Here is a 16321-nt window from a genome sequence, read left to right as displayed (position 1 = left end):
TACTGCGACCGAAAATATCTGAGAGCTATATCAAACACCAACACGTTCAGCAAGATACATGAAGGTTGGTAATAAGTAATATACCTACATGTTCTTTAGAAACAGTGAAGGTTAATACTGTGTTTTCCTTTGTTCAATGATGCTCTAAGATTTTAATTACAGGGAAGTGTGTATCGGGGCTCTAACACGTTCTCGTAATTCACAGTGTAGCCATGCGCTCAAAAATCAAATCACTGCATTACATTTATTATTTTTTATACACCTTCTGTTCATGCCTTTAATGCACAAGTTTTATATTTCCATCCCCTACATATTATCCCACTGTAAATAAATACATTTAATTTTTACTTACTAACATTAGTAGGGAAACAGAAATATTAACCTGCATGAGAGTTATTAAATGTGCTCCATAAAAAGCATGACAAGGGAGTGTTGCAAGAAACAATATTACTGGACAGTTCAGTACTTTGTCCAACCAGCAGTCTTCACGATTACACTGTGGAGGCGCTCTGGGATGGAAGCCACGTGCTTGTGAATGAGAGTCGGTTTCCCTCTGAAGACTTGCCACGCTGGTGTCATGTATTGCATGAGTTGCTCTGGCGTTCTTTCCTGCGCTGGCTACCATATATTCACAATGTTAGCTCACACTTCTTCTATGGGGTCCATGTCAGGGCTGTTGCTAGGCCAGGGTAGATCAGCGTGGCACTGATCCTCAGACCATCGTTTCACTACCCTAGCTGTGTGAATAAGGCTGTTATCCTGTATGAAGATAATGGTCTCTGGATATGGTAGGGCTAGGAGCGGACAGAGGGCCTCATCACTTACCCAAATATCTCCAGATACTTATCTGAAGTGAACCTACCCTCTATCCGTGTGATCTCACCAACCCCATACAGGAAAATCCATCCCCACACGTTGCAAGTCACATGGCCGCAGCGAGCTATCTGGTAGATGTTCTCATACCTAGAAGACATGTTATATAATGTATAAAGTTATGTTTTGGTTTTTATTTCGTATGTTCACACTTGTAAAATCTATCTATATCTATCTATCTGTCTATCTATATCTATATCTAAACCTATCTTTCTATATATCTATCTATATCTGTATCTGTATCTCTCTCTCTCTCTCTATAATTACTTCGTATTGTCTCTCCCCCAGCAGTGAGGTTTCCCATAAGTTGTGGAGCTGAATGTTTTCTCATCAGAGAAAACTACTCTTCCCCAGTGGTCCAAGCCATCCTCCACGTAACTCTCGGCAAACTGGAGCCGAAATTCCCGATGATGTTCCGTTAACCTGGGTTTGATCGCTGATGTTCGGTGGCTATAGCCCATTTCCTTCATCCTCTGCCGTATAGTCTCCGCAGACACATCCAGCTGCAACTGTTCTCTAGCTGCCATAGTCTCGCTGAATGGATGGGTTTCAAAATACTCGCATACGCTGATCCTCGTCAGCCGTGGTTTTCCTCACCCGTCCTGGTTTAGGTTGATCTCTCAGGTTGCCTTCCGCCTCCCACCTCTTGAGCCAGCGATATACTGTACAGTGGTGCGGTGAATGCCAAGTTCCTCTGCTATATCGCACGTTGATAGGCCACTCTCAATCCCACTAACCTCCCTCGCAGGACAAGTGTGTCACCTTGACGCTGTTCTTTATTTGCTGCCATGACGAGCTATGACGGTGTGGGTGAGATGCATGGATCCTTCATCACATAATTATGGTGTGAGGAAATGAATGAGACTTTATGGCAGCATGCTCTTATTATCTCATCTATTAATTCGACCTCCCCATCTATTCAAGCCCAACATATGATAATTTAATTAAATACTTTCTTTAATCACTGGACTATATTCAACGGTTCTGAAGCATGGTAAAATACTTGCGTTTCACCGTTTAGGTCATGATACGAAACCATCCTGCAACCGCTAGACTCCTCCTGTGTGCTATGATGCCAGCTACTGTGATGGTGAACTGATATTAAGGCACTTTTAGTTCTCCGTAATTAATCATCTCACATATCTGAATATAGTCCAACAGTTACTGGTGAACGTGTTGGTGTTTGATATAGCTCTCAGATATTTTCGGTCGCAGTATTACTAAGCACAAACTCCTATCTGATGACATCCGTTTAGCTAGCCTTATATAACTAACAGTATGCAGCATACACTTGTCGGTATAACGTAAGGTTAAATGCTGAAAATTCCCATCGTCTCTATTTCGTCACGCCACAGTTTTCTTACGTAGTTATTCCTACCCTCCTTTTCATAAAATAGTTTCTGTATCCTGAACTACATAGAAATACGCGATGATTGACGAAAAAAAAAAAAAAAAAAAAAAAAAAAATGATGCCCAGCACATATGGGTGCAATGACAGGCATGAGGATATACTGTATATTTGTTAAAGGTATCCCTCCTTTCCACGCCATAGTGAGATGAGAAGGGAGGAAGGATCCATGGGAGCAATGTGTGGTGTGAAGAGGTATGCCGAGCTTGGTTTTTAGGCCCCTCCAGTTCGACTGGAGCAATCTCCTCATAGTAGACGTCCTATGAAATTAAAGCAAACAACACAAAATCATATCGAAATTCAAACATTTAATAGATGTTTATAATTTCTGCCATGTTAAAAAACGTGGCAGAAACTACAAACTCTAATCATCTATTGACTCAATCGGATACGTTTATGTGAAGCTACAGAACGTGGTGAATGTTTTTGGCGTATTCAATAGAGCCAGGATTCCGGGGGCTTGAATGATGAGTGAATGGAAGTGTGGCCCATTGGACTGGGCAAGTTTGGGCTGTCTGGACATTGCTACTCCTCACTCTGCCTTTGGGTGGGAAAGGAGGTCCAGATGATGATGATGATGATGGTGATTATAGTTTCTACACGAACATCAACTTATTTGAGGTAGTTAGGTCATATCTGTTGTCGAATGGACGGTGATGCGGCGAGGTGCACTGACATAGGGAAATGGAGGAAGGGTGAATGGGTGCGGGTTTAGGGTAGCAAGTTTGATCCCTGGTGACTTACTAGAACATTGCAGCCTACCTTAGCTGTTTTTTTTTACATTCTAATTACTTTTGGATCATTGGCCATAATATACACAACAATACATCCTTTTATGTAGACGCTGGACCTAGCGTATATATGACGAAGAATGTGTTTAAATGCAGAATGACTGCAGTGACTGCGCTGGGGGTAATTTACCCGAGGTTGAGAGCCACTACTCACGGTGGAGCTCTACAAGTAGCGGGCTACCAGATTCATAGTGTGGACACTCGCTGCTGTTAGGACCAATTTGCAATGAAGTACTTAAACTGTATCACGTATTCGGTTACGAAGCATGATAGTAGGGGGAATAGTTAAGGTAGTTTCTTTAGCTAAGCAGGCAATTATTCTCTCTTAGTTAAAATTAATTTTCTGTAACCAAAGTGAATTAATTATAAATGACATCGTACTGAGGAAATATCATAAGACTTGCATAAAGGATTTACAAAATTTTCATTGCTAGTGTCATTGAACTGGAATGGCCAATCTTATATCACATATATATTACACTGAAGAATTCCTGAGAGTGTGTAACTGCCTAACCTCTCATATTAGCCCATTTCGTAAGGAAATTTTGCATCTCGATAGATACCAACACCAACTACAGTAGACAATGTGCCTCGGACAGGTTCCGCTGCTTCAAAAGTCAAACTCATTCGAAACTAACCTCTGAAACACTATTCTGAATGCTTACATTTAAGTTAACCGGTACTCATTCCTAAATGTTATTCATACTGTAACTGCAATTGCATTATCTGTATACATTACTTCTTGCCACGTAGTTAATATTTTATAATAAACAAGGGTCGATACATTTGTTCCGATACTTAACGCTTCAGCCAATCACGTGCATCCTTACAAAGGTTGTAGGTTCTGTGTAATCCATTGAAAAAATACGAGTGTTTACTAGGGAGCAGCTGCCAGATATCGCCACACACCAGCATATTTGGTTGCACTTTAATCTTCTCCAACTGTACATTTTTCCATTTTATCCAGATAAAATGCTTGCATCCAGGTGGAAATTATGGCTGCAAGAACATTTTTTCCGGGTTGGATGGGAATAGCCCAGTGGCGCCACGCTGTCTGGCTGGGTAGTTCACCCAGTGTCCGGTAGAGACCCCCTCGGCCCTTCCCAGTTCCCACACGTTGACCGTGTAGTGAACAGCTCCTCTTTTGTATTGTTGTTATGGCAGCACACGTGGTGGCTTTTGTGGTTGTTCTCTACCTGCTTCAGGCCTTGCTATTCCTTGCATGCCTCTTCCTAGGGTGTGTAATGATGGCCCTTCCGCCACAGAAAAGGAAGAGGGTAGTGATGACTTTGGAGAAAAAGCAAGAGATCCTCGGTAAGATTGATGCGGGATGGTTGACTCCTAGCATCTTAAAGAAGTACGACCTGGTCCGCTGAACCCTGCATGACATTAGGAAATCCCGTGACAAACTAACCTAGTACACAGCAGACTTTGGCAAGAGCAACAGACGCAGTGCCATACGGAAGGCTATGGGCATCCTCAGCATGCCAGTGTCAACCATTCGATATAGATCTGGTACTGCCAGCAATGGACTGCAGGAGTGCAAGTGCATGGTACCAAGTTGAAAGGCGCTGTTGGGAAGATTCCCCACCTTCACAATGTCCCTGACTTCAAGGCATCTGAAGGTTGATAGTTCAGGGTCAAGCTTCAACATGGCCTTACAAATCGTACAACCAGTGTCAAAGCTGTTGACGCCAGTGAAGAGGGGGTAGAGGAATTTCATCAGATACTGTTACTGTAGACATGATTGAGAAGGGTCTCGCTTCTGGTCAGATCTATAATACTGACAAAACTGGCCTCTTCCACCACTCAGTGCCTACAAACACTCTGGTAGATGAGAAGGAGAAGCATGTACCTGACCACAAGTTGTCTAAGCAACGGGTATCTGTTTTACTTTGTGCCGGTGCTAACAGGGTGCACTGGCTGACGCCCATTATTGTTGGTCAGGCACAGCAGCCCTTTTGCCTTTGTGGGCTAATGGATGTCCTTCCTGTTGTGTGGTACCATTCTGTGAAGGCCTGGTTTACCTCCAAGATCTTCACAGATTGGTTCAACAGGCATTTTGTCAAGGAGGTCATCCGTTATCAAACAAAGGAACTTGGAATCCATTGTGACCTGGTAAAGGCTCTTCTACTGGACAATGTTCCCATGCATCCCTCCCAGAAGGAATTGGTTGCAGATGACGGTCACATTAGGTGCTTGTTTTTAACACCTAATACCACTGCTCTGATTCAACTGATTGACCAGGCTGTTACCGTGGCCACGAAGAGGCTGTAGCGATGGAGATTCATGAACGAGGTGATGGTTGTTCTTGAGGACGAGGACAAGTAGTCAGGGGCTGGACACACGAGGGCAGAGGACAGTAGAAAACATGCGGTGCTACAGCCTTAAGTCTGCAGTGTTCAGCTGAGCAAGTGCATGGAAGGAAGTCTCTGTGAAAACCCTAGAAAGTGGTTGGTCTTGTCTCCCTCAGGGACATGAGAACAGACACGACTTTCTGGGCTTTGACAAGGATGACTTCCACACTTGGCTTTGTAACGCAGGTGAGGCTGTGGATGTTGATGACGTGTGGGAGTGGTTAGATGAGGATGGGGGCAATTCTGGCTTTCAGTTTATGTCTGATGTCGAGACTGCCACTTCTGTTGCTGCTGCCCGACCAGAAGAGAGTGACAAGAATGACAAGGATGACCCAGAGAACTACATTATTCCAGCCATCCCCCACCTGAGCACATTACGAGCACGTCTTGAGCAGGTGCATGAGTATGCTGAGCACCTGGAATGTGACAGAGAGATGGTGCCTTTTCACCTTGTGGAGGATCGGCGTTCTGTGTGGCAGAGAGTCATCCGACACCTGAATCATCATTCCTATTGCCAGTCCATGATCGACTCCATTTTCAGGCCTCTGACCCCTGCCCAGTCCACCTCTGCTCTGCCACCATCACAGCGTCAAACCACATCTTCATCGACGGAACCAGAACCCAGCACATCGTCAGCCATTGTGTCTCCCCTGGACGTGAGTTTGCAGTTGTCTTCTGAGTTACCTGAAGTTGGCAGTTCATCACCACATACCACAGTTGCTCCCCTGGACCAACTGCTGAAGCTCCTTGTTGACTCTGACTGCAACTAAGGTCATCAGGATGTACAGTGCAGTGCATCAGGGTACAGTGCAGTGCATCAGGGTACCCCACTAGACCACATTGGATGTACAGTGCAGTGCAACAGAATTGCCAGTCGCAGTGCAACAGAGTCAAGGAGCTAGTGGGTTATTCAGCACGACACCCTGCCAGGAATCATGGGTGTTCACCTTGATTTTATTCTAGATTTCTGTACTGTACTATGATTGATTCTGTTTTACAATGATGTTGTTCCATTCTACCATTATGTTTTGTGTGCCCATTGCATTTTTCTTGTGTAGCCGTTTTTCATGCCTTTTTTCATCTGCTCACTGAAGGGTATGGCTCTGCAGTGGTGATTGCTTGTGTGTGGTTGATGGGTTTACTTAACCTTGGTAATTGCTTGGCTGTGGTTTATAGGTCTGCTTGACTAGACAGAGTAGTGTTAAACACCAGGAATAAGTGTTGTACGATGTACTATAGTGTCCTTTTACACTGGCTTTCAAAGTTAGGTTATGTGTGTGAAGAGGGGGTGGCCAGGGAGAAGTCCATTATCCGGACGGATCCATTTCTGTGGACATGCCTTTTGGCGTGTATTACGTCGGATAATCGAGGGATTACTGTACTTCCATCAGTGAAATGTGGCAGGAAATTCACCCACAAGTATACACATGGTGGTGTGGTTGATAGAGCACTGGACTCCCAATTCAAGTGCCCTGAGTTTGAGCCCCACTCAGACCGCACTGCTTGTGTGGGTGAGGTAGAGGTCTCCCTTTGTCAGAAGTGTAGCTCAAAGCACACTGTGGTGCAAGACCCGCAAGAGGTTTTGAAACTCCAGCGGGGTAAGGATTAGGCGGTGTGTCCCCTTGTGCCTCACATGCCTCACTCAGCCTGGGTGAGGCTTGGCAGTATGTCCCGGTGCTCCTCGGCAGCAGTCAGGATCAGCCTGTTGACCCCCTTATGAGTTAGCATAGTACATTGAAAGCCACCTGTGTATTTTATGCCACTGACTGCCATGAATAACTAAACTGAAAATTATTATTAAAGTACCTGCACAGATTCAGTGTTACACATCTTAATGGCATTAGTTTTTGTGCCCAGCAGGTGGAAGAAGTTTTGCTTGTGTTTATCTAATGGTTCCCTGTAACCCAGTAAACCATTTACAGTGCTGGGTGGTAACCATATAACCACACCATGGGGTCAAGTGCAGCCAACTACAGTGCCCGTTAAATGGGTGGAGATGCAAATGTGGCATCCACCCATAAACCAAACCACACTTTTCCCAGTGTCTGGCTGTGGTGAGGCACTATCAGCCACAAGTGAACACCAGTACACTGGATGTGATAACCCTACAGGGGTGGTTACTTGCCTGTGGTTGATGGGTCTGACCAGAAAGACTGGGGCTGATCCCACAACAACCTGTCAGTGTACACAAAGCATCAGCTGTACCATGAACAACCTCAGTGGGCACTGAACAACCTCAGTGGGCACTGAACAACCTCAGTGGGCACTGAACAACCTCAGTGGGTATTTTTTGTACAAGTATGGAGTCATTTGCTTTGATCCTTTTGACTAAGTAATCCAGAACTGGTTATGTTGAGGCAAATTAGAGGAAGACTCCAGCCCAGCACCTCAGACCAACTTTATGGGGCCAGGAAAGGCTTGTCATATACTATCTCCATTGTTCACCCTTAAATTAACTTGGGTTTTAACCCGTCACGTCCCGAGGTTTTCCGGACCTCCGACATCCCCCAGTCCCGAGGTATTTTCGAAATTTTTTTTTTTGGCTAAAACCTTCGCTTTTGGTGAGAAACATCGAAAATTCATAGAGAAATCGCTCACCTGAGGTTTAAAGTGCCCAATCCAGGTAGGAGTTCCTCTTTACCTGAGTGGGTTTTCTTTGTCATGCTGGCACAAAAGAAAGAGAGAAAAGCGAGTTCTATGGGAGGAGTAACTATTTTATCCACACTCATAAACGGTATTTATTTATTTACTTGGTATTACGAATGTATATGTAGTATATGACAGTATATTGGTTTTTCAAGCAGTAATAAAGGCATTATAAGCATTGTTTCACTCACGAACTAATCACCATACCTGACCTCTTTTTGCCACACTACCTGATGATTATTTCTGGCTGTGTCTTCTTCTAATTCTATGTAAAACATTGTCCTCCACATTGTCATTGATTGAGGAATCACTCTGGCCCTGAATAACTTTACTAGCCAGGTCAACTGATAACAGGTCCTTTGCCAAGACAATGAGCGTGAGGGGGGAGGGGGATGTTATGCAGTGCAAGACATTGTCCCTACTTAGTATCTTGTACAGAAATAGAGGAAGGAGTGTCCCGTGTGTATACATACGAAAATCACGTGCGAAAATTGAAAATTGTGCAAATTAGGTACCTTGCAATTGCACGACGTACTGGTACGTCGCCGGGACTGGCAAATGCAAATCGTGGTGACGTACCCATACGTCGTCGGGACGGGGCGGGTTAAGGTGATAAAGCTTCTTTTCAAAGCAACGTGTCAATTATAGTAAAAAGAAAGTTGGTCTTACCGTGAAGGCTGACTAACACCGCTGACGACAGCAGTTACATCAAGCTGTTTGCCACTGGTTGTCCACACCTTTGCTCCTCGTTCAACTTCTCATTATCGGCCATGTCTTCACCTCTTTCAGCGTCTTTACTCCAACCATTTTCAGTTTCAGTATATTGCCATAGCCTCAGAATATATATCAGTTTGCGAGAGACTAACGAGAAGAGTATCTTAGTAAGGTGGAGGGGGAAGAGGCTGAAGATGAGATGGAGGGATAGAGTAGAGAGGTATGTACATTAGAGGGGGTGTAAGCTGGGGGGAGGGCAATAGAATGGCGGCAGACAGGGAGAAGATGGTGATTTGTTTGTGGCCACCCCTTACGGGATTAAGGGGTCTGGCAGTAGGTAGCAAAACATTGGATACTACCAATATTACTATACTCTTTTCACTCTAACTTGGCCAAGATTTTCACAGTTTTTCAGCTTGTTTCTTAGTTCAGTGGCAGAATGAGACAATACTATGGCCCTACATCCTTTCCCTAGCACTTCTTTGTGACTAGCATCATAAAAAGACAATACTATGGCCCTACATCCTTTCCATAGCACTTCTTTGTGACTAGCATCATAAAAAGACAATACTATGGCTCTACATCCTTTCCATAGCACTTCTTTGTGACTAGCATCATCTACCATTAATTTATTGTCAGTATTCAAGATGGAAAGATGGCAATTTTAGGCCAGGTTAGAGTAAAATGAGTCTAGCTTAAGAGGTTCCTAACACATCTTCTGTAGCTATTTAACCTACTGCGTCTTTGTTATCTATCTTATTTTACCTTAAGTTGGCCAACAGTGTTAAAAGCTTAATAGAAATATGGCAGGGATAAGGGACTGAATAGGGAGGCTGCCAGAGATCGAGCTGCATTGAGAGCCACCATCAAGTGCCCAAGGTAGACGCATTGAAGCAGGTTAGAGCCTTTATAAATGATAAATACTGAGAGTGTGACATCAGGGGTAAAGGTCCATAGGGAGGCTGCCAGAGATCGAGCTGGGTGGAGAGCCGCCATTATGTGACCAAGGCTGACGCATGGAAGCAGGTTGGAATCTTTATAAATGATACAGTACTGACAGTGTGACATCAGGGGTAAGGGAGTGAACAGGAAGGCTGCCAGAGATCGAGCTGGGTGGAGAGCCGCCATTAGGTGACCAAGACAGATGAACTGAAGCAGGTTGGAGCCTTTATAAATGATACAGTACTGACAGTGTGACATTAGGGGTAAGGGAGTGAACAGGAAGGCTGCCAGAGATTGAGCAGCGTGTAGAGGTGCCATTAGGTGACCAAGGCTGAGGCATTGCTGCTGGAGCCTTTATAAACAATACAAAGTGTGTGGATTCAGTAGTAATGCTAAGTCAGTCCACTTCTACACCAAAGTACAGTACATGCTTGGCTGTCATCAACCCTGGCAGGTACTTGCATCAGTCAAATGTAGCTAAACACTTGGTAACTACACAATTATCACGGAAAAGACATTCACCCACAGGTATACAGTACAGGCCAAGAAGCACGGCTAAATTACACCACCATTTTTTTATTGACCTGGGGGGAGGGCAGCGAAATGACAGGGGATAGGGTGACTTGGAGGCGATTTGTTTGGGGTGTGAGCTGGGAGAGGGCAGTGACATGGCAGGGGATAGGGCGACATGAAGGCACTTTGTTTGTGGCCACCCCTTACAGGATTAAGGCGTCTGGCAATAGATTAACAGACAGATAGATAAACTTGTCGTCATTATACCAACTGTACTCAATTTTTTGCCCATAAAATGAACTTGGGTTTTGAGCTAACAAGAGTCCTATTTAGCAATGTGTCAAAGAGAAGTTAAGTCTCACCTTGGAGGATGTCAAGTACACGTATGATGGCAGCAGCTACATCACCTTGGAGGATGTCAAGTACACGTATGATGGCAGCAGCTACATCACCTTGGAGGATGTCAAGTACACGTATGATGGCAGCAGCTACATCACCTTGGAGGATGTCAAGTACACGTATGATGGCAGCAGCTACATCAGGTTTCATACGCGTTGGCCACATCTTTGCTTCACCTCGTTCAACTTCTATCACCTTGTTCAACTTCTCTATCATCCATCTTCACCTCGTTCAAACTCAGTACTACAACTGTCTTATGTTTCTCCTCCATATCAGTCTTGGCAAATCCTGAAAATAATAATAACAACAAGTTTGTCCAAGGCAATTGATGGCTGCCCTAAATGGCTGTACTTTTTGATGGTAAATCCAAATATGAAATCAGAGTTTTCCTCTCAGGCATAGTGTTCTTGTGACGCCACGTGTGCTGTGGCACACCTAATGTCTGACTTGGCTCGTATCTCTGACTGGGGTAAAAATAATCTTGTTTTTAATGCATCTAAGACTCAGTTTTTACACCTATCAACCTGACAAAATCTTCTACAGGAGTAGCCACTAGTGTTTAATAATATCCAGCTCAATCCTGCATCATCCTTGAACATGCTTGGGATTTCATTCACTCGGGACTTTTCTTGGAAAGATCATATTACATCTCTGGTAAAATTTGCTTCCAAGAGATTAGGTGTGCTAAGCCGACCCCGTACCTTCTTTGCACCTGCACAGTTGTAGACTAATGCAGGGGTTTTATTCACCCCTGTGTAGAGTACAACTCTCATGTGTGGGGAGGCTCCCTACATACAGCTCTTCTCAATAGGGTGGAGTCAAAGGCTTTTCATTTCATTAACTCTCCTCCTCTTACTGGCACCCTTCAACCTCTGTCTCTTCGCCGCACTGTTGCATCTTTATCTCTTTTCTATCGCTACTTCAATGGTCACTGCTACTCTTACTGGCTTCCTTCAACCTCTATCATCCATCTTCACCTCTTCGCCGCACTGTTGCCTCTTTATCTCTTTTCTATCACTACTTCAATGGTCACTGCTCCTCTGAACTGTCTGCTTGCATCCCTCCACCTCTACGACGGGTGCGTAACACCCGTCTAGCAGCAAACTCTCATCCCTTTTCTGTCCAACTCTCTAATGCAAGAGTTAACCGTTACTCCCAGTCCTTCATTTATGCAACAGGTCAGCTCTGGAACTGTCTCCCTCTGTCTGTATTTCCTACTTCCGGTGATCTCCTGTTTTTCAAACACACAGTGGTAGGTGATGGTGACCATCATCCACTCACTTGATGTAGTGCTGCCAACTTCTTCCTTAACCTTTATCATTCGTTTTCTGTGCCTGTCCTCCTCTCTTCCTATTTCTCCCATCTTTCCTGTCACTTCTTATTGCTTGTCTTTCCTTTACAGGTGGCTTTACATTGAGTGACAAGCCAAATGGTTTCCTGTAAGCCAAGAAACCATTTACAGCGCTGGGTGGTAACCATATAACCAAACCATACGTGCTCCCTACGTGTCAACAAGTGAGTTGGTGGAGGGTTAGTGCCCCTCCCCGTAAAACAAATATCTCAAAGTCAAACGGCCACCTTCTTACGGGATTATGGCGTCTGGCAATAGATAGATAGAAACTGTGTCCAGGCATCTCGAAATGAACGGATCTTAAATTTGGCTCTCATTTGTATTTTGCTTTTTTTCTTGGAAGAAACGGTGTGCGGGCTCGTGGCCTTTGGTTCCTTCTTCCTTGCATTAAAAATAATATATATATATATGTTCTTCATTTATCGAACTCAGGGAATAAAAAATGAATTATATATAATTTTTTAATATTAGGCATAAAGTTTGCTATCAACTTAACACAGTGTATTGGTTTGGAGGTAAAGAACTGCTAATGGTGGGCGGCCATGCCTTTGGCTATTACGTCGGATAAATGGGCTATTACTGTCATTGCAAAGACTTGTGTGGCATCTCGTCTGAGTGGACGCAGTTTTACATCAAACCTATTTAGCTTCTTTATTGGTCAACATGACAGGATGTGGAGAAGGCATTGTGTATGTCCTGTGAGTGAGTTGGAAGATGGCAGGCGTGGATGATGATGATGATGATGATGGTGGTGGTGGTGGTGGTGGTGGAGAAGGCATTGTGTATGTCCTGTGAGTGAGTTGGAAGATGGCAGGCGTGGATGATGATGATGATGATGATGATGGTGGTGGTGGTGGTGGTGGTGACGATGATGATGATGATGGTGGTGATGATGATGATGATAATGATGATGATGATGATGATAGTGATGACGATGATGATGGCGGTGGTGTTGGTGGTGATGATTATGTTGATGATGATGATGATAGTGATGGTGATGATGGTGATGGTCATGATGATGATGATGGTGATGGTGGTGGTCATGGTGATGGTGATGATAATGATGATAATGATGAGGGTGATTATGATGGTGATGATGGTGGTGGTGATGATGGTGGTGGTGGTGATGATGATGGTGGTGATGATGATGGTGATGATGGTGGTGGTGATGATGGTGGTGGTGGTGGTGATGATGGTGGTGGTGGAGAAGGCATTCTGTATGTACAGTGAGTTGGAAGATGGCAAGCGTGGATGATAATGATGATGGTGGTTGTGGCTTTAATGATGATATAATGATGATGATAATGATGATGATGATGATGATGATATTGATGGTGGTGGTGGTGGTGGTGGCTTTAATGATGATATAATGATGATGATGATGATGATGATATTGATGGTGGTGGTGGTGGTTTTTGATGATCATAATGATGATGATGGTGGTGGTGATGATGATGATAATGATGATGGTGATGATGATGATGATCGCGGCAGTGGTGGTGATGATGATAATGATGGTGGTGGTGGTTGTGGTGGTGATGGGGCGGCGGTGGTCATGATGATGATGATGACGGTGATGATGATGATGATGATGATGGTGGTGGTGGTTGTGGTGGTGGTGGTGATGCGGCGGCGGTGGTCATGATGATGATGATGATGGTGATGATAATGATGATGATGATGGTAGTGGTGGTGGTGGTGATGCGGCGGCGGTGGTCATGGTGATGATGATGATGGTGGTGGTGTGGTGGTGGTGATGGCGGTGGCGGTGCGGTGATGATGATGGTGGTGGTGGTGGTGGTGATGCGGCGGCGGTGGTGATGATGATGATGATGATGATGGTGGTGGTGGTGGTGGTGATGCGGCGGCGGTGGTCATGGTGATGATGATGATGATGGTGGTGGTGGTGGTGGTGATGGCGGCGGCGGTGGTCATGGTGATGATGATGATGATGGTGGGGTGGTGGTGGTGATGGCGGCGGCGGTGGTCATGATGATGATGATGATGGTGGTGATAATGATGATGATGATGGTGGTGTGGTGGTGGTGATGCGGCGGCGGTGGTCATGGTGATGATGATGATGATGGTGGTGATGGCGGCGGCGGTGGTCATGGTGATGATGATGATGATGGTGGTGATGGCGGCGGCGGTGGTCATGGTGATGATGATGATGATGGTGGTGTGGTGGTGGTGATGGCGGCGGCGGTGGTCATGATGATGATGGTGGTTGGTGGTGGTGATGGCGGCGGCGGTGGTCATGATGATGGTGGTGTGGTGGTGGTGATGGCGGCGGCGGTGGTGATGATGATGATGGTGGTGTGGTGGTGGTGGTGATGGCGGCGGCGGTGGTCATGATGATGGTGGTGGTGGTGGTGGTGATGGCGGCGGCGGTGGTCATGATGATGGTGGTGTGGTGGTGGTGATGGCGGCGGCGGTGGTCATGGTGATGATGATGATGATGGTGGTGTGGTGGTGGTGATGGCGGCGGCGGTGGTCATGATGATGATGATGGCATACACTTCTCCTTCTTTCCTCCCTCCCTCCTCTTCCTTCCTGTCTCTGCCTCCGTGACTGACCTTGTTGTGTTGTGCAGGTGAGTGAGGTGGTGGGGGCCATGGACCCCTCCTCCACCCTGGTCCACCTGGACCTGGGATGGGGGGGGTCAACAAGAGGGCGGGTCCACATCCGGCTGAGTCCCAACACGCCTGCAGCACGGCAGTTTGTGCTGCTGTGTACCGGCCAGACCGGCGTCTCATACCGCAACACTAAATTACACCACGTGGGGTACAAGGGCATGCCGTGGGAGTGTGTGGTGGGTGGGGACTACGAAGGGAAGGGAGGGGCAGGAGGGGCACGGATAATAGACATCAGTGGTGGGCAGTACCGGGAGTCACGCAGGGCGGGGGACGTGAGGTGGGTGTATGATGATGCTGCCAAGGCTGCCCAGTTTGGCATCAACACCAGGGGCTGTGAAGGTGGCGGGAGGTTCATTGCTTCCCTGCTGTTACCTACTGTCTTTGGTGAGGTGGTCAGCGGGCTGGAGGTGGTGAGGGCAGCAGCCAACCACAGTGACATCACACAGGTCACTGTGGTGGACTGTGGTATTGTGCTCAACCAATAGTTACTCTACTACATCAGTGTACTCTAATGTACATCCTTCATGATAATTGTATTACATTGTACATCCTCATGTATGTACTACCATGATTACTATATGGTGCTGTACTACCCCATGTACAGCATTGTACTACCCTGTAATGTACTGTACTACTCCCATGACTACTATACTATGCTGTACTACCCTCTTGTACTACAGTACACATTATTGCAGTACATTTTATTTAGCTGCTGCACACATGGATAGTACAGTACACATAAGGGTAGTACAGTACACATAAGGGTAGTACAGTACACATAAGGGTAGTACAGTACACATAAAGGTAGTACAGTACACATAAGGGTAGTACAGTACACATAAGGGTAGTACAGTACACATAAGGGTAGTACAGTACACATAAAGGTAGTACAGTACACATAAGGGTAGTACAGTACACATAAGGGTAGTACAGTACACATAGTGCTGCGGCTCTCTCTCTCTCTCTCTCTCTCTCTCTCTCTCTCTCTCTCTCTCTCTCTGGGTCTAAACTAATAATAATAATAATAATAATGACGATAGTGTTCATAATTAGTAATAATAATGATCCAACAAACCAACGTTGTCTGGCTGCACTTATGAACACAGCGGTTAATTCAAATGTTTTTACCATATATGTTCTTTTATCTATCTATCTATCTATCTCTATACAGCGTGTTTCAAAAAACGTGTTCATAAATATGAGGACATATTCATCAGACAAAACTAAGACTATATTACTCTGTAACGTTTTGGCTGAGTAGTTGTAATTTGGGAGATATTACACGTTTAAAGTTATCGATAGATAGAAAATATAAAAGTCTCGGGAGTGAAAACGACAATGTCATAGGTAAGCCAGGGCAGGAAGGCCAGGCCAACACGTGCTACTGCGGTTAGACTAGTGGTTCGGCCTGGCTACACCAATTGCAATGCTGCAACCTTGACGCCAGTAGTAGTAGTAGTAGTAGTAGTACTGCGGTTAGACTAGTGGTTCGGCCTGGCTACACCAATTGCAATGCTGCAACCTTGACGCCAGTAGTAGTGTAGCCAGGCCGAACCACTAGTCTAACCGCAGTACTACTACTACTACTACTACTACTGGCGTCAAGGTTGCAGCATTGCAATTGGTGTAGCCAGGCCGAACCACTAGTCTAACCGCAGTACTACTACTACCACTACTACTACTACTGGCGT

General features: G+C 45.4%; 1 protein-coding gene across 1 annotated transcript in view; it reads left to right on the top strand.

The window, feature by feature from the left end:
- LOC145389722 (uncharacterized) overlaps positions 1-15122 on the top strand; it is a 28348-nt gene extending 13226 nt beyond the window's left edge. Inside the window, exon 6 of the mRNA XM_080264920.1 lies at positions 14588-15122. Coding sequence (XP_080121046.1) covers positions 14588-15115 — 528 coding nt within the window. The 3' untranslated portion in view covers positions 15116-15122. The remainder of the gene's footprint in view (positions 1-14587) is intronic.
- The last annotated feature ends 1199 nt before the right edge of the window (positions 15123-16321 follow it).

The sequence above is a fragment of the Coenobita brevimanus genome, unplaced genomic scaffold (genome assembly GCF_032717465.1).
Source record: "Coenobita brevimanus isolate Jiangsu-jjx unplaced genomic scaffold, ASM3271746v2 jjx.HiC_scaffold_1980, whole genome shotgun sequence".
Classification (NCBI taxonomy): domain Eukaryota; kingdom Metazoa; phylum Arthropoda; class Malacostraca; order Decapoda; family Coenobitidae; genus Coenobita; species Coenobita brevimanus.
This window is presented reverse-complemented; position numbering and strand designations above follow the sequence as displayed.